We start from the raw sequence: 20,127 nt of genomic DNA on the forward strand, positions 1-20,127 counted from the left end.
TTCCTTACAGTCACAGTAAATTAGTTACATGGTTCATACAGAAACTATCAAAATAAAAACATTGAAAAATAATTCCTTAGCAATTTCTTTCTAAGTAAAGAAAGCTTAGATAGCACTTATGTGGCAGACAATAAAAGTATATATCACATTATTGTTAATAATATGCATATACTCGATTTTCTGTCAAGTGATAGTGGAACAATCTATATTGAGAAATCTTGGAATAGTCTCCATTTAGGACGAGAATGGACCCCAAATCCCTTACCTGTCTAGGAGTTCTACTAGGCCAGAATGGCAGTCTGTTAATGAAAAGAATTCTGAAGAAATAGGTCATAGATAATCACCTACAAGAAATTTCAATTATTTTTAGCTAGCAAATAAATAATTTATGATTCTACATGAATTTTTACAAATTAACGTATACTGCAAATGTCCTTTTAGTAAATTTATTAAGCCCAAATCATAGATTTTTCCTGGCTACAGATATAGTTCATTACTTTAAATCTTGACCTATTTGTAATTTGCTGCAATGACTAGTGTCTACACACGAAAGCAATAAGAAACCATTCAACATCTAGTCTGTTTGTATCTCAAGTTATTCAGGTGTTTAAAACTTTTATGTGAATAAAAGTTAATAGATATCTGGAGGCTGTGATTCTGAAATTCTTTGTTCCTGTGCCAAAATAATAGTTTCTTAGAACTCATGTTTCAGTATTCAATGGTATTAGTTCATAAGCCTATATGTGAAAAGGATTGATATATGATAAATTAGACTTTTTCCTTAGAATTCATTTTTGGAATCTTCTATAAAAGATATCAGTCTGAATTAGTTTATATGAATATTTCATATGTAAAATATTAATATTTTAAATGGCAAAAGATAAGACTTTTAAAAATACAGATTGAGAAGGGCATTTTTCAAGAGATAATGAATGTCTTCTGTTATCCTATTCCATTAATGTTCTTGATTCCTGTGGTTGGCTAAATAATGGCACCCCTAAAAGATATCCATGTCCTAATTCCTGGAACTTGTGAATGTCACCTTATATGGCAAAACAGGATTCTGCAGATGTGATTAAGTTAAGGATCTTGAGATGGAGAGATTATCCAGGATTTTCTGGGTGGGTCCTAAATGTAATCACATGTATCCTCATAAAGGGAGATTTGACCACAGAAGAGACAAGGTGGCAACCAGGAAGCTGCCACAAGCCAAGGAATCACGAAACCATCAGAAGCTGGAAGAGACCAGAAATGGATTCTCTTCTAAAGTCTCCAAATAGAGTGTGGCCCTACTTAACCCCTGATTTTTGGCCCAACAATGCTGATTTTGGACTTCTGGCCTCCAGAAATGTATGAAAATAAAGTCTTGTTCTTTTAAACAATCAAATTTTTGTTAATTTGGTATAGCAGCCATAGGAAACTAAAACAGATACTTTAATCATATGGAAAAGTATAAGCCAGGAAGCTCAAGGCCTGATAATCTGGAGGCCTAGAGTATGACTTTAGATAGTCAACAATAGACACAATAAGCAAGAGAAAGTTACCCTGAGGCTCCACAAATGAGAAAAATATGAAAGGAAAATATATTACGTATAGCACAAGTAAAGAAAATAATCAAGGAAATCATGTAGATAATTATTCTAAGTCTTATTTTGCTTCAATTATCTGAATATCTAAGGTCCAATTTTTTTTTCTCGACTAAGAACCAGTTTTTGTTTCATTCAGCTATGTAGAATTGTTTCATTCACTATTTAGAAGACATAGTGTTCTGTATTACCACCTTGAGGTTTGAAATACTGCCCACCAGAACTAGCTTAGAGCTGGTGCTAGCAATTCTTCCTTACAAGAGAATTGTCTTTCTTCCCTCATGTTTCAGTTTGCTAAAGCTGCTGGAATGCAATATACCAGAAACAGAATGGCTTTTCAAAAGGGAATTTATTAAGTTGCAAGTTTACAGTTCTAAGGCTGTGAAAATGTCCAAATTAAGGCACCACCAACAGGTTACCTTCACTCAAGAAAAGCTGATGCTGTTCAGAACACCTCTGTCAGCTGGGAAGGCAAGTGGCTGGTGTCTGCAAGGGTCTCTGGCTTCTGGACTCCTCTCTCAGCTGGAAAGGCACATGGCAATGTCTGCTAGCTTTCTCTCCTAACTTCTTCAGTGGCTTCCCCAGGGGCGTTTTCTTTAACGCTCCAAAGTTCGGGCTATATGGGCTCTATTGGTTCTAAAGCCTTTTCCAAAATGGTTCCCAGTAAGCAACCCCAGCTTGAATGGGTAGAGACACATCATCATGGAAACAACAAGTTACCTCCCACAATTGGGTGGGTCACATCTCCATGGAAACAATAAAAAAGATCCGACACACAGGGTGTATTTATCTGTTTTCTGTCACTTGGAAAAAATGAAATTATCTAAAATTGAGAATGTTGATGGACTGTAGATTTTGGGCCCTCTACATGATGTCTGATGAATGCAGGTGGCTGAAGGATGCACTGATGGAGAAGTGGAATGGCAAACAATAGTGTACACTTATGAACGAAGGCTGTGCTGCTACAAAAAGGAACACTGTTGTGAGGCATGCAATGATGTGAATGAACATGTGGGATATTTGGTGATACAAAATAGGCCAGAAACAAAAAAACAATAATGGTATGGTCACCTTAAAAAAATGATTATAAGAAAACAGGGGCCTAGAATGTAAACTTTTAGACCAGACATATTAAGTCCAGAGTGGTGATTATTATTTCTGGATTTTGAGAGGCTGTTTTATACAGATAACCTGATATTTAGAGACAAGAATGAAGCCAAACAGACAAGAATGGGGTTAAAGTAATTCAGAACATAGGGGTAAGGAAGACAGTGTCTCATTTTAGAACCACACATACTCTTTGAGACCAATGGAAGAAAGGTTTATTTGATCTGGAACTGAAATTTTCTGTAGTGCATAATCTAATTCAACCTATCTGTGTAGCTCATTTGAACAACTGAACCACAGAGAGCACAGAATGAGAAAGAGGTCCTTTAATCCTGTATAGATTATTGTAATGCCTGGAAACATCCTAGAGTATATCAAGCAGATAATCAAAAAGTATTGGCAAAGTCCCCCGAGGGAGGGGAGAAAGAATATGGAACTATTAAACCTTGCCATCAGGGAATCTCCTGATACTGTGTCAAGCTTTAGGGATACCCACATCAATAGGCCATACCCTCGATCATGAAGCTTACTCTTGTGAAGCTTATGTGGGTAGCAGAGAAGCTTAGACCACCTATAAGCATGCCTAAGAGTTACTTCTGGAGGACCTCTGTTTTTGCTCAGATGTGGTCTCAGTCTTTCTAAGCCCAACTCTGCAAGTGAAATCATTGCCCTCCCCCATGCGGGACATGACATCCAGGGGTGAAAGTCTCCCTGGCGACGTGGGAGATGACTCCCAGGGAGGAATCCAGACCTAGCACTGTGGGATCAACAATTCCATCCTGACCAAAGTGGGGAAAAGAAGTGTAATTAATAAAGTATCAGTGGCAGACAGAGTTCAAATAGAGTTGAGAGGCTACTCTAGAGGTTGCTCTTACACAAGCTTTAGGTAGGCCTTACTACCTTCATAACCTGCCAACCCCCAACCAGGACCATTCCAGCCAATCCTAAAGAACACCTAGGGCAATAAATAAGATTTCACAAGTGTTCCAGGCACTAAAGTAAAAACTTTCCAGGTTGCGGGAAACCTACAACCTCCAGATGGGTCCCTGGTCCAGATAAGTCCTGAAACCTAGCCCAGCCTCTCCAGAACATCAGATAGTTCCTTCTCCCTACCCCATATTAGTGATAGACCCTCCCAATATAAAAAATTTAGAATTGCCATAGCCCAAACAACCCCAAAGAGAGGTATGGAAAGATCAAAGGTGATGGTGGAATTATACATAGAAGATAGGACTTACAAATGAATATGAATGCTGGATTTTATTAAATTGATTTCTCTTTTAGTCTCCAGTATTTTAGAGCAGCTAGAAGTAAAAACCTGAAATTGTGAAATTGTAACCCATATCAAAGTCTGAAATATGTTCTACAACTAATTGTGGTGCTGTGCTTTGAAATTTATAGCTTTTTGCGTATATGTTATTGTTCACAAAAAAAGAAGGGAAAAAAAAGTCGGTTGTGATGATAAAGTATTTAAGCCCTCTAGCCTCCTATATTCTGGAGCAGCTAGAAGGAAAAATCTGGGAGGATCATATGGTAGCCCATGACAAACTCTGGGATCTATCCTGTAACCATTTTTTGAAGAGTGCTTTGAAAACTATTGCTTTTTTTAAATTTCTTTGCTTTGTATAAATGATATACTATACAATTTAAAAAGTTAAAAGAAAATGCAACCATAAAAAAAAAAAAAGATCCCGCACAGCAACATTGAATAGATCAAAGAACATGGCCCTTTCAGGGTACACATTAGTTTTAAACTGGCACATCTTCCTTGACATTATATTACTTCTAGATTGTTACATGTTTTTCTTAATTTTAAAGGCAAATATATATATATATATATAATTTTTTTTTTTTTACAGCTTTCTTTCTAACACCAGCCCACTCATCTTGGTCTAGTGCCCTTTCTACTACATCATGCTGCCTCTGATCAAAATTAAGTTTATGGCACAAATCACTCACCACTTCATAAGTTTAAAAAGTTATTTAAACATTTTAAAACCTAGATCCAAGTTCTAGGTCCTTGGGGAGAGACAGTGAAAAGATTTAGCCTCCTTCATCCAGCTCATATCAAGTTAAAATAATCATATAGCTGATGATTTTGACATCATATAACTTTTTGCCCATGTATTCATTCATTCAACAAATATTTAATGAGCACCTAAAATCAGCACTTTTCTAGACACTGGGGAAATGTCAATAAATCAGAAAATAATTCCTGTGCTTATGGAGCTTATATTATACCATTTATTTTAAACTGTGTTTGTTTTTCTTTATAAATAAATAGATAAATATTACACATACACACATATAATATGGTATAGTGCACAGAGAATTTTCTAGCATTCAGGAGATGTGGAATTTAATCTTGATTTTGCCTCTAAGGAACTGTATAATCTTAGAAAAATTACATAACTTCCCTGGGCCTCAATTTATTGGTCTTTAAACTAACAGGAATGAACTAATCTTCACTGTTCAATATGGCAGCCACTAGTCACATGTGGCTATTAAAACTGGTCACATTAACCACATTTCAAGGGCTCAATAGCCACACGTGGCTAGAGGCTACCACATGGGTCCTTTTCATTATTGCAAAAAGTTCTGTTGGATAGCACTGGAGTAAACAATCTCTAAGGACTATTCTGACTTCAAAAGTTAAATATTAAATAATGTGAGTATGAAACAGTAATACTCTACCTCTTAGATGCACAGCAGGAATTGAATTTTCTTTAAAGTAGTCATTTATACTCATTGTCTTTATTTACACTCCTTTCATTCTCCATTCAAACATTCTATCAAATATTTACTAAACACATAATAAAAGATTCTCAGTTAGGCTCCAGATTGTCACCTAAGGTAACATTCTCATACTCAAGGAGTTTAAAATAGGGGAGTCCGGTCATGTATACAAATAAATAAAATATGAGACAAAGTATGGGTCATGAAAGGTATTTATTTTAAAATTTATATTAGAATAAAAAGAAAGGTCTCAAATAAACAATCTAAAAATTCACCTTAGAAAAAGAACAAATAAACCCTAAGCAGGCGGAAAGAAGGAAATGATAAAGATAAGGGCAGAAATCAATGAAACTGAAATCAGAAAAAGAGAAAATCAATTAAACTAAAAGTTGGTGCTCTGAAAAGATCAATGAAGTTGGTAAACCTTTAACAAGATTGACAAAGAAAAGAAGCAAGAAGACACAAATTGCTAATATCAGGAATGAAAGAGGGGATATCACTATAGATTCCATAGACAAACAAAAACTCTATGCACATAAATTTGATAACTTATATAAAATGAACCAATTCCTTAAAACCCACCGAGTACCAAACTCATCCAAGATGAAACAGATAATCTAAATGGAGCCTGTAAGTATTGAATAAATTGACTCAGTAATAAAAACATTCCAAAAAGGAAATTCCCGGTATTTCTTTTAGTCTCCAGTGTCTTAGAGCAGCTAGAAGTAAAAACCTAAAATTTTGGAATTCAAACCCACACCAAATGCTGAAACTTGTTCTACAACTAACTGTTGCAGTGTGCTTTGAAATTTATTGCTCTTTTGTATATATGTTATTTTTCACAATTAAGAAAAGGAACCCCCCAGGCCCTTAGGGTTTTAATGGTGAATTCAAACAAACATTTACAGAAGAAACAACATAAATTCTATACAATCTCTCCAAAAAAAAAGAGAGAAAGAACTCATTTTATGAGGCCAGCATTAACCTGATACCCAACTAAACAAAGGTGATTGCTAAAAAGAGAAAAATACAGACCATTATCTTTCATAAACATAGTCACAAAAATGCTAAATGAAATACTCGAAAACTAAATCCACTATTTATAAAAAGAATAACTGTATTATAACCATGTGGGTTTATTCCTGGGAATGAAAGTTAGGTTCAATATATGAAAAATCAATCAATATAATCTACTATATTAACAGTCTAAAGAAAAACCATATGACCATATGGTTTTCATATCAATTGATGAAAAAAATATTTGACAAAATTTAAATTCTATTTCTGATAAAAACTCACAACAAACTAGGTCTTGGAGGAGATTTCCCCAACCTAATACAAAGAATTTACATAAAAACCTACAGCTAACATCATATTAGTAGTGAAAGACTGAATCCCTCTAAGATTAGGAATAAGGCAAGGAGATCACTTTTACCACTCATATTCAACGTCATAAGGGAATCTTAGCCAGTGCCTGAAGGCAAGAAAATTTTTTCCTGGGGTACATAGCTCCAAACCACCAGTGTCCCACAATTTCTCAGTCTCTCTTCACCTCACTTTCACTATAGGGCCCCACAGGTTCCTCAGGTTCTTTTCACTATTTGGGTTGGTTGCAGTTTTAGTAATGAATGGTGGTGGCAGTAGCACAACATTGTGAACATAATTAACAGTACTTGATTATGTATATGACTAGTAAAAAAGGGGACAAGAAAAATAAAATTGGTGAAATCACACCACCTGATTATAAGACTTACTATAAAAATGCCATAATCAAGATAGTGTGTTACTGGTGAAGAGACAGACACATAGATCAATGGAACACAATACCAGAAATAGATCCATACAAATATGTGGGTCTATATGGCTATTGATTTTTGACAAAGGTGCAGAAGTAATTCATTGGAGAAAGCATAATCCTTCCAACAAATGTACTAGAACAATTGACATCGTGTGAAAAGATGAACCTCAATCTAAACTTCATAATTTATTTAAAAACGAACTCAAAATAGATCATAGGTCTAAACGTACAAAATAAACCCATAAATTTTTTTGAAGTAAACAAGAGAAAGTCTTTGTGACCTTGGTTAGGCAAAGATGATTTCTACTTGACACCAAAAGCATGATCCATTAAAGGAAAAAAAAAGATAAATTGGGCTTCATCAAAATTAAAAACTTTTGCTTTCTATATGACACTGTTAAGAGAATGAAGCTACATACTGAGAGAAGATATTTGCAAATCATACATCTAGCAAAGGACTTATGTCTAGAATTTATAAAGAACTCTCAAAACCCAACAGTAAGAACACAAACCAATTTAAAAATAGGCAAGATTTGAACCTCACCAAAGAGTATATATATATGGACAATAAGCGTATGGAAATTTATACATGTAGAAAATAAATATATGAAAATTTGTTCAACATCATTAACCATTAGGGAAATGCACATTAAAATCACAACAAGATATCACTGTACACCATTAGAATGGCTAAAATTAAAAGTACTGTCAATACCAGGTGCTGGAAAGTATCTAGAACAACTGGAACTAATGTACAGTGCTGGTAGTAATGAAAAATTGTACAGCCACTCTGGAAAACAGCTTACTGGTTTCTTAAAATGTCAACATACATTTAGCATGTGGTCCAGCAATCTTAACTCTAGGTATCTACCCTAGAAAAATGAAAACTTACGTTCCTACAAAATCCTGTAGAGGAATACTTATAGATGAGCTACTAATAATTGCCCCAAACTAAAAACAACTCAAAAGACGAATGAACAAACTGTGGTACATCCATATAATGAAATAATATTCAGCAAAAAAAAGATACAAACTATTTATATATACAACTTGTATGATTTCAAGTGGGAGAAATCAGTCTCAAATGGTTACATATTATTTTTTTCCATTTATATGACATTCTCAAAAAGAAAAAATTAGAGTGATGGAGAACGGATCAGTGCTTCCCAGGGATTAGGGATATGTGTGTGTGATAAGACTATAAAGGAATGGCATTAGGGAATTTTTTGGTGCTGGAATTGTTCTGCATTTTGATTGTGGTGGTGGTTAAACAAAACTATACATGTGTTAAATTCACAGATCTCCCCCCCCCTCAAATTTACTGTATGATAATTTTTTCATCTGAAAAAAACAGACAGGAAAAAAAGTTAAATAGAAGCTCAAGAAATGGAACAATTTCTTCTGGGTTGGAGAAAGGATCAAAGTTTCATGAAGAATGAGGCATTTGAAAAATGTATGTTAAAGGTACAGCCTGTAATACTTGTTTACTGTCTATCTTCTCTGATAGACTGTGTATAATGAGGGAGGAACAATGGTTTGTTCACCTCTCTCTAACCAGCAATTAAAGCAATGCTCTGCATGCACAGTAGGCACTCAATAAGTGTATGATGAACACATTGCCTATGATTTTAATAGGCAGAGATACAATAATAGGACATGCCAGGAAAAGTGGAAAACATGAGAAAACGCTTGAAATTATTTCCATTTTCTTTTCATTTTTCTAAATCCCTCCTCTCTTTAAAGATCAGTTAAAGTTCTAGCTGATTCTTTCTGCCCACAATGATCCTTCCAATTTCTCCAAGCTAATTCCATCAAATAACCTACAAAAATGAGTATGTATTTTAGTGTAGACCTTCTCAGTACTTTAAGCCTATGTCCCATTTTCTTTACTAGTCATTAAAATGTGCCCTTTTATATAATTTAAAATTGAAAATACATTGTATTTCATGACTAAGAACAATTCAAAGTACTAATTAGCTTCAAACTATACTTTCCTTCTCTGAGAGATTCTTATCTGTCCCCACTTCCTGAAAATGGGATAAACCTTCTGCTCTTTTGTCGGTATGCCTCATCAGTGCTTTAATGCCTAATGATCAGTGTTTACTAATTTAACATGTGATGTCATTCTCTAATAGGGTAACAAGTATCTCATTTCCTCAGTTTTCTTTTTCTGAGGATAGAGACCATGTCTACTACTTCTCTAGCAAAAGTAATACAAGGAATAATTAGAGCTTCTTAAAAACTTGCAAAATGGATGTCCCTGTGTACGATTCCCCAGCCTATTCTACTTTTTAGTGTTTTTACTTCTCTGCTAAGAAGTTTTTTTTCAAAAGCTAAATCCAGATAATTTTTGTGACAGAAAAGGCACAGAGAAATTTTTCTTTTAGTATTGCTGATTACATACATCTGAAATTGCCAGAAAGCTTACAATGCTGATATTCTATAACTAGCACTTTTGCATTAACAAATGTTGACATTATGCTCAATCAGATAATTAAACTTCAGTTGGCTTGACTTTAAGTTGGGTGATCTTATATTCAATTGCAAAGGAAATAATAAAATTAAGAATATTTATAAAATGCTAACTATTTAGCAAATGAGTCTAAAAGAAAGTGAATTTTTAAAATATAATTTTTGGTGAATGGAATCATGTCCACTCTATTAATACTTTCCCCAAACTGAAAACAACTCAACAGATGAATGAGTAAACAAACTGTGTTATGACGAAGTAGTGAAATAATACTCAGGGTATGTTTTTTATAACATTTATAATATTTTCAGGAATGTATTATGCTAACAAAATAGAAGAGTGTCTATTTTTTAAAGTATAATCTGACTTTGGTCAAATACCACAAATACAGGCAGCATGTGAAAGAATTGAGGATGCCTATTTTTCATCTTCCTTATGTAATACTACCACAGTTAACAAGTATAGATACTTCAAGGCAACCAAAATCCTTTATCCTTTCACTTTCAGCAAAAATTCCTAGTTTTTGGTCCCTGAATTGTCTCTCCACATAAATCTCATCTACTTCCCATAAATCAGTTCCATTATTTGTTTTATTTCTTCCTCAATCATTATATAATTATTTTAAACCAGAAATTAAGGGAGGCTGAGAAAATGCAGCAAAGACAGGCTCTATGTACTGTATACAGCCAGGGGTATCCCTATATGCTCTTACTGTAACTTCACGAAGAAGGTGTAAGTAATACCTTTTTAAGAGCAGAAATCTTAGTATTGACTTTACAAGTTAGTAGTGATTTTTATATATATTCTATAATATGAATGGATATATGTGCCTTCATTTGCATATATCCATAGTTTCCAATATATTTAACCAAAAAAGTCATAAAAGACTAACCCAGTGCCCTCAAATATTACTAGTCAGTCCCCCTCCCTCCCTCTCTCTATACATCTCTCTTTCCTTAATGAATAATTAAATAATTAAATAATAAAATATCTCACCCTCTAGTGGCCAAAATAAAAAATATTATTTCCATTTCCTGGATTATATCCAAAATACAATTAGTGTGGTATATTAAGTTTCTGCTTCATACTTAACCTACACTAAAAATATTTCTAAAAGAAAGCCACTGGCTTTTAACAAAAATAGGTCTACTCCAACATCTAGTGGGAAATCAACAAAATTATCAAATATAATTTAAGAACTGCTTATAACATAACAGCATCTGCTACTTACCACAAACTAAATTTTAAATATCAGAACTATAGAATTTTAGAGTTGGAAGGAATTATAGTGGTCATTTGGTTTATCCTCTCTTCACCATCTAAAGACACATATAAGATAATCAATGAAAAAAATAAATTTTTATTCCATTTTATTTTAGTTATTTTTTAATCTGGTAGCTAATAAAATGAAGAACAAAGCCTTGGTAAATAAAATTAATGGTCACACAACTTTTTATTTTTGTGTTTCTATTTTTAATCTATAAATATCCTTAAGAATGAGGAAAAATGTAAATACAATAAATTTTAATATTCTCACACTTTTTCAGCCATTTGGGAAATATTTTTTGCATATCTATTATGGTTCTATGATATATGCTGGGGTTAACTGTGCCTGCTTTCAGCTTACTCCTTAGTATTGATAATGAGCAATTCAAATATACTTGATGAGGACTACAACAAAGAGTGAGCATGAAGAGTTAGGCTCATCAAAGTAATGAGGAAGAATCTTGGAAAAAGTGACATATTTGTTGAGATCTGAGGGAAACATTTTTCTATAGGCAAGAGGAAATATCATGTACAAAGGCCTGAGGTAAAAGAGAATGCAGAAACTGGGAGAAGGCCCAGAGTATAGTTAAAAAGAAGCTTGAAAAAGAATGGAAGAGAATCTGAATATCATGTTCCAGGAAGAGCAACAATGTCCAAAACTGGAGAGACCACTTAAAAATATCTACTGGATTTAAAAACAAGGTGGTTATTGATATCTGTGACGGTTAAGTTCATATGTCGATTTGGCTAGTTATGGTATCCAGTTTTTGGCTGTTACTGTGAGGGTATTTTATGGATTTAAATTGTTACAGTTAAGTCAATTGGACTTACAGCTGATTATATCTACAATCAACAAAGGAGATTGCCTTCAACAATGAATGGAGTCTCATCTAATCGTTGAAGGCCTTAAAGGAAGAACTGATGATTTCAGCAGTCAGAAAGAATTTCTATCTCTACTCCAGCCAGCCAATTTCTCCTAGGGAATTCATCGAAAATTTCATCAGGGTTCCTAGCTCCCAGCGTGCTCTATAAAATTTGGACTTGGCAATCCCCACAATTGTATGAGACAATACCTATAATAAATCTCATAATATTTACATAATATATTAGTTCTGTTTCCCTGGAGAACCCTAATACAATGTCCTTGGGGGAACAAAAACTAGTTGAATTAACTAAAAAGAATGAATCAGTCAAGGAAGTGGGTGTAGCTACTGGGGACAATTCTAGTTTTTTTCTGTGAAGGTGAAGAAAGAAATATGATGACAGAGAGAGATGTGGGATGAGAGGTTTCATAGAGATAAAAGTGTCTAGGACATGTGTAAAGTAGTAATGGAAAAAAGCTAATACGAGGGAGTGTTTGTAGATAAAACTCCTACATGGGAGCACAGAAGAGATTTGGAACATTTAAATGTCATTCTAATAAGCTGGATCCTTATGCTTTTTTTTTTTTTTAGTTTTCTTTCTTTTTTTTTTATTAATTAAAAAAAATTAACAAAACATTTAGAAATCATTCCATTCTACATGTACAATCAGTAATTCTTAGTATCATCACATAGTTGCATATTCATCATTTCTTAGTTTTTTTAGTTTTAAGACAGTTGCTTTTAATAAAAGATCATGTTTCCATTGGCACTTAGCCAACAGGTTCAGTGATTTCCTTTTTATTATTTTATTTTTTTTAACTTTTTTTATTGTATAACGTATATACAAAGCAAAGAAAGGAAAAAGCAATAGCTTTCAAAGTATTCTTCAACAAGTAGTTAAAAGACAGATCCCAGAGTTTGTCATGGACTACCATACCATCATCTCATATTTTTCCTTTTAGCTGCTCCAGTACATTGGAGGCTAGAAGGAATAAATATTTTTTTATCATGACAATTGACGTTTTTTTTGTAAAAAATAACATATATACAAAAAAAAAATAAATTTCAACACGAGCACAGCAGTTAGTTGTAGAACATATTTCAGAGTTTGGTATGGGTTACAATTTCACAATTTTAGGTTTTTACTTCTAGCTGTTCTAAGATACTGGAGACTAAAAGAAATATCAATTTAATGATTCAGCAATCATACTCGTTTGTTAAACACTACCTTCTCTGTATATCCCCACCATCACTTTTGATCTTTCTATCCCTCTCTTTAGGGGTATTTATGCTATGGCCATTCTAACTTTTTCATATTGGAAGGAGCTGTCAATAATATGATGTAGGGAGATGGAACCAGCTAATGTTCTGGAGAGACTGGGCCCTCTAGGTTTCAGGCCTTATGCTTTTTAATTTTAACCACATGCAAAGTTACCTTTGGTCAAATTATACAAAACTACCCTGAAAAGGGAAGAAATCTCTAAAATTTAAACAAAACATACATATGTGTTAATCAACTATATTTGTTTGGAATGATTATTATCAATCTGTGAGTCAAACATTTCAGGACTTGAATTAAATTTTTCTGGGAACTGGACTCAGAACTTGAAAGAAGTTCACAGAATGAAGGCAGACTTAGCCCGGCACATCCTCGTGGAAGACGGGATGGTTTTGAAGGAGCAGATTGAGCATTTGCACCAACAATGGGAGGATCTCTGCCTAAGGGTGGCTACACGCAAACAGGAGATTGAAGACAGACTCAATTCATGGGTTGTGTTCAATGAAAAAAATAAATAGCTGTGTGCATGGCTGGTGCAGATGGAGAACAAAGTTCTACAGACAGCAGACCTTAGTATTGAGGAAATGATTGAAAAGCTACAGAAGGACTACATGGAAGAAATAAACTCATTTAGTGAAAACAAGTTACAGTTAAAGCAAATGGGCCACCAGTTGATCGAGGCCAGCAGGAAGACAAGAGCATCTGAGATCGATGACAAGCTCAACAAAATTAACGACCGCTGGCAGCATCTGTTCGATGTCATCGGATCAAGGGTGAAGAAGCTGAAGGAGACCTTTGCTTTTATTCAGCAGTTAGACAAAAACATGAGCAACCTCCGCACCTGGTTGGCTCGAATTGAGTCTGAGCTTTCTAAGCCCGTTGTTTATGACGTCTGTGATGATCAAGAAATCCAGAAGAGGCTTGCCGAACAGCAGGTGGGGAAATCAGAACGAGCTGTTGTGAGCGTAGAGGTATCTGTGATATCTGCTGACTCAAACTTGCCCCATTGGCTCTGTGCTTTAGAGTGCTCACGTCATGAGATTGGTTTGGTTTTTTAACACAGAGAAAACTGACCACCTGACTATCTGCCTGTATATGTGAGGCATCCATCTCTTGAGGGTCCCCCTGCCCCCCATCCCTATTCACGTGGTGTGCTGGTTTGAAAGGAAGTATGCCCCCTAAGAAAAGCCATGTTTTAATATAAATCCCATTTCTTAAAGGTAGAATAATCCCTATTCAATACTGTATATTTGAAACTGTAATGAGATCATTTCCCTGGTTGATGTGATTTAGTTAAGAATGGTTGTTAAACTGGATTAGGGATGACATGTCTCCACCCATTTGAGTGGGTCTTGATTAGTTTCTGAAGTCCTATAAAAGAGGAAACATTTTGGAGAATGAGAGATTCAGAGAGATTCGGGGAGATTCAGAGAGATTCAGAGAGAGCAACACTACAAAGCAGAGAGTCTACCAGCCAGCGACCTTTGGAGATGAAGAAGGAAGACACCTCCCGGGGAGCTTCATGAAATAGGAAGCCAGGAGAGAAAGCTAGCAGATGATGCCATGTTCGCCATGTGCCCTTCCAGCGGAGAGAGAAGCCCTGACTGTGTTCGCCATGTGCCTTCTCACTTGAGAGAGAAACCCTGAACTTCATTGGCCTTCTTGAACCAAGGTATCTTTCCCTTGATGGCTTTGATTGGACATTTCTATAGACTTGTTTTAATTGGGACATTTTCTCGACCTTAGAACTGTAAACTAACAACTCATTAAATTTCCCTTTTTAAAAGCCATTCTGTTTCTGGTATATTGCATTCCAGCAGCTAGCAAACTAGAACACGTGGCTCTCTGTGAAATACTCTGAGTAATGCTTAAGATGCAGACCTCAATCTTGGTGGTAAATAAGATTTTTAATTTTTTTTTAAACTTTGGTTTTTTAGTGGTTTTGCTAATATAGTTTTGGAAGGCAATGAATTGAAAGAAAAATTCTTTTTCTTACCAAGGGAGACCTTCATGAGACAATACTTTGTGTGTCTGTTAGAGCTTCAAAAAATTATAATAATTAAAACAGAGGTGTAGAAAGGAACCCCCTTGGACCAATACCTTAGGAAGCCTCTCCTGCAATGTTCTGTGCATTTCTGTCATCTCTTAGGCACCTCTGCACCAACCTTGAAAAGTCTGCAGCTTAAAAACCATTGAGTTCTGCCAATGTTCGTCATTGCACTAATCTGACAGGCACTCTTAGGTACCGCTAGCTCATCAAATCCACTTTCCTGCCCACCATGGGCTCACGTCACATGCCCCATTCTTACAGGCAGTGCCCAAGTTTGTCTTTATTTTTTTAAATAGGTAAGTGTATCTTATTCTTTCAGTAGCTTTTCCTTCCTTTCTTAATCCTGTGGGCAGATTCTAGATTATATATATATATATATATATATATATATATATATATATACATATATATATATATATATATATATATTTTTTTTTTTTTTTTGCATGGGCAGGCACCGGGAATCAAACCTGGGTCTCTGGCATGGCAGGTGAGAACTCTGCCACTGAGCCACTGTTTCCCCACCCAGATTCTGTCTTGATCTCATAAGCCATACAGTTATCATCAGGTTCTCGGACTCATATCTGTTTTGTTCACATTAAACCTCTGCCACGAGGATGTGCGAGCCGCACATCCTGGAGCACTCACCCAGGTAGCGCAGCTGCTTCGGGACAGAGCTGGGGCTGAATCTTTTTCACTAGATTCAGGGTCAGAGACTAACCCTTAAGGATAAATTATCTCAAGTCCAGGTCAGTCCTTTGAATGATAATGAGTGAAGTTTCCTGCTGCTGTACAGTTTAGCTATGGCCATTTAAATGATGCCTATTCTCTGGTTTTCAAACCAGTGTGATTTAGTCATGGTACAAATTGAAAATACTGTTTTTTCCATTTAGCTGTTAAACATTTAACTCTGCTTTGTGGAAAAATACATAGAAGTATCATGGATTTTTAGTGTACCTGGTAGGGATTTTAATGCCCTCCTTAGTGGCATTTTGGCTACAGAACATGATGAGCCTTATTTAACAAGTGTGTTTCATATTTAGAGTTTAAGAAGTTTGCTATCTGAATTTGTAGATTTTTTCCTTGTTGCCTTAATTTTAAATTGGTTTATGAAACTTACTGCACAAACACAGGTTTTACAGTGATTATATGGATACTTTATTTAAATATGCCTATGGTTAAGCTAACTAAGAAACCCATTTTTGGTGGTTCTAAAAAAACAAAAACAAATGTGATCCTCTGGGATGAATTTCTTGAGCAGCTTCTTAATAGACAAGGCTTTGTGACTCACCATTTACACTGACTGGTGAGTTTTTCAGGTAAATAATATCACAGCTGGCAATGTGTTTCTTCTTAAAGAATAGCTGACTAAATTTGGCAGGTACTAATAATTGCAGTTTTAACTTTTTATAAATCTGAAGTGGGATAGAACATCACTAAGTTGCAGAGGATTTATTCCCAAAATCTCACAATTTTGAGCAACTGCCATCTTCTTGGCTCTATCTGTTCCTGTCCTGAATCAGTACATCATTTCAACCTGGTAAACTTGAAGGATCCTTCTTTACAGCATTCAGAAGCACCATCATGGAATTCTCATCCCTTGGGTACCAAAAAAATGACAGCCTTGGTTTTTACCATTTTTATAAAAATATTAGGTGATGTATGTATTAATTTCTCATTGCTGCTGTAACAAATTACCACGGATGTAGTGGTTTCAGCAAAACAAAATGATTATCTTAGGGTTTTGAAGGTCAGGGCCTGGCATAGGTTTCAGGGGTCTAAAATCAAAAGGTCAGTGGAGGCTGCACACCTTTCTGGAAGCTTTCGGGAGGATCTGTTTCCTTGACCTTTCCAGCTTCTAGAGGTTGCCACATTCCTAGGCATGTAGCCTATTCCTTTGTTTTCAAAACCAACAGCATTGCCCCTCTCTGGCCCTTTCTTTTTATTTTATTTTTTTTAATTTAAGAAAACACCAAATAAATGCAAACATTCCTATTTTGATCATTCCATTCTAGAAAAAGAAAATGAAAACAGAAAAAAATTATGCATGCCATACTCCTTACCCCTACCTTTCATTGATCACTAGCATTTGAAACTAAATTTATTTTAACATTGTTCCCCCTATTTATTTTTATTCCATATGTTCTACTCATCTGTTGACAAGGTAGATAAAAGGAGCATCAGACACAAGGTTTTCACAATCACACAGTCACATTGTGAAAGCTATGTCATTATACAATCATCATCAAGAAACATGGCTACTGGAACACAGCTCTACATTTTCAGGCAGTTCCCTCCAGCCTCTCCATTACATCTTGAATAACAAGGTGATATCTAATTAACGTGTAAGAGTAACCTCCAGGATAACCTCTCGACTCTGTTTGGAATTTCTCAGCCATTGACACTTCTAAAAAAAAAAAAAAATTTTTTTTTCTGGAAAAAATAACTACACTACTGAAATAATCATTAAAAAGTCATTTACTTAAAGGCCCCAACATATAACCCTGTTTATATTCATTATATTGCTGATTCCCCTAGGTTTCATTCATTTGGAAGAAAATTTAACTTGGAACAAAATAGCTTTGCCTTTTCTCTTGATTAATTAGAAAATGGGATTAAGATAGGTTTTTCTTCCTTTAATGGGTGTGTTAAGGGAAGGGGGGGGAAGGCTTGATATATCTAAGTGGTGATAGTGGTAGAAACACCACTGTGTGTGAGACAGCTCACCACTCTCTTTCTTGAGTTTCCATGTTCCAGTGCCACTTTATGATATTACCTTATTATAAAAAGCCCTTTACCAGCTTGGGGCAAAGGTAACAACCTTACTATATGCCTTTTGCATCATAGCCAGATAAATAATCCACACAAATTGTGAAATAGAATATATGGTCACATCCGTGGGATTTGTAAAGCACTGGCAATTAATAAAGTGCTTTCACATTTCATTTACTTTTTAAGATACACCATCTGAAGAATACAGTCTGTTAGACAATAACAACCCATTTTACAGATGTCTAAATTAAGGGCCCCAAATCCAAATGACATTTAAACTATGTACTAGCATGTACTGGATAAAAAATAATATACTGCCATAATGGTATTTATATTTTAAAAATTGACATTTACTGGCCAAGTATTATGTTACTGATATTGTCATATTATTCTTAATTGTTTAATATGGTTTTTCATGTGCTCGTACCATGTTATTAAATGCAATATGGATTTGATTCCCATTATTTCAAAATACACTTAATCAAAAGCAATCCACTAATAAATTCATAAAAAATTTACTGTTCGACTCTAACATCAAAGTAAATTTTTCAAATTTGCTTTAATTTCTTTCTGATTATATAACTGTTCTAGTTTTGCTAGCTGCCAGAATGCAATATACCAGAAACGAAAGGCTTTTAAAAAGGGGAATTTAATAAGTTGCTAGTTTATAGTTCTAAGGCTGAGAAAATGTCCCAATTACAAGTCCATAGAAATGTCCAATCAAAGGCATCCAGGGAAAGATATCTTGGTCCAGAAGGCTGATGAAGTTCAAGGTTTCTCTCTCAAGTGAGAAGACACATGGTGAACACAGTCACAGTTTCTCTCTTGGCTGAAAGGGCACATGGTGAGCAAGGTGTCATCTGCTAGCTTTCTCTCCTGGCTTTCTGTTTTATGAAGTTCCCCGGGAGGCGTTTTCCTTCTTCACCTCCAAAGGTCGCTGGCTTGTGGGCTCTCTGCTTTTCCTGGCTATGTCATTCTTCTCTGCTGTCTCTGAATCTCTCATTCTCCAAAACGTTTCCTCTTTTAAGGACTTCAGAAATTAGTCAAGACCCACCCAAATGGGTAGAGACATGTCTTTACCTAATCCAGTTCAACAACCACTCTTGATTAAATCACATCTTCAGGGAGGTGTGATTACAGTTTCAAACATACAATACTGAATAGGAATTAGAAGAAATGGCTGCCTTTACAAAATGGGATGAGGATTAAAACATGGCTTTTCTAGGGGACATGCATCCTTTCAAACCAGCATAATAATTAAATGGTTATTTTTGTTTTACAATTTCTTTTAGTGTTCTTTAAACAAAATAAACCAAAAGTGTGTAGGATCTTGTAGAATTCACTGAGTAACATTTTTTTAAAGGTTTACCTATAAGTTTATTTTGAATTACTATTAATAAATGAAATATGCTTGGATTTCCACAGTTTAATAAGAAGGACAGATATTAAAAACATTATTTATATTTTATTATTAAAGTATATAACATGGACATAAAATGTAAATGTATATAAATTAAATAGATTACTATTTATGTATATCAGTTAAACTGATTTGTATTTAGTTGATGTGTAAGCAAAAGACCAAACCTGAAATAAATCTTATTATATAAGAATTATTTCCTAAATATGGGTATTTAAGATATGTCCTAATAAGAATTATTTCCTAAATATAGTATTTAAGATATGAGGGAATACACACAATTATATATCCATTCTTGTTGTTCATTCAGCGGCATTACATGTTCACACACCTGTGTATAAAAATAGAAAGCTTTTACTTTTGGTTTATATATTGCTATTTTGGGCTAATTTTACAATTGGACAACATTTCTAAACCCTGTGTAAAAAATATACATATGCAGATAAAATTCTGTAATATTTATCCTTAACAAGGGCTGGAAATCTGGGGTCTGATGTCTAACAGGGTAATCTGGCCTAAATCAGATTCTATCTGATATAGTAGTTGGTAGCTGGTGTGTGTAAATATATGTTAAGAAGGGTGCAGAAAATGCAGTAAATATCGTTTCCTCTTTGCTAGGTGCAGGGCATATTCTAAAATCTCAAATGGGGGAAACAGAAAAGATAATCTCTCTATAACCTATTCTAGAGTGTTTTCGGAGTTAATGGGCAGTATGAAGAAAGCGTTAAGAATAGAAAGCATTTTCCTTCTCCCCTTCTGAATCTGAACCAGATTCAGAGT

The 20,127-nt window shown here is 34.8% G+C and overlaps 1 protein-coding gene across 4 annotated transcripts in view; it reads right to left on the reverse strand.

Moving 5' to 3' along the window:
• Positions 1 to 290: 290 nt before the first annotated feature.
• EFCAB7 (EF-hand calcium binding domain 7) overlaps positions 291 to 20,127 on the reverse strand; it is a 65,251-nt gene continuing 45,414 nt past the window's right edge. For 2 of the 4 annotated variants that reach the window (XM_077120727.1, XM_077120723.1), the window contains one exon: positions 15,650 to 19,678. In XM_077120727.1, the coding sequence (XP_076976842.1) occupies positions 19,604 to 19,678 (75 nt within the window). In that variant the 3' untranslated portion in view covers positions 15,650 to 19,603. Of the gene's footprint in view, positions 345 to 15,647; positions 19,679 to 20,127 lie in introns of those variants that run through there. The other 2 variants (XM_077120726.1, XM_077120724.1) reach the window with 2 other exon arrangements.

The sequence above is a fragment of the Tamandua tetradactyla genome, chromosome 11, assembly GCF_023851605.1.
Source record: "Tamandua tetradactyla isolate mTamTet1 chromosome 11, mTamTet1.pri, whole genome shotgun sequence".
Taxonomy (NCBI): domain Eukaryota; kingdom Metazoa; phylum Chordata; class Mammalia; order Pilosa; family Myrmecophagidae; genus Tamandua; species Tamandua tetradactyla.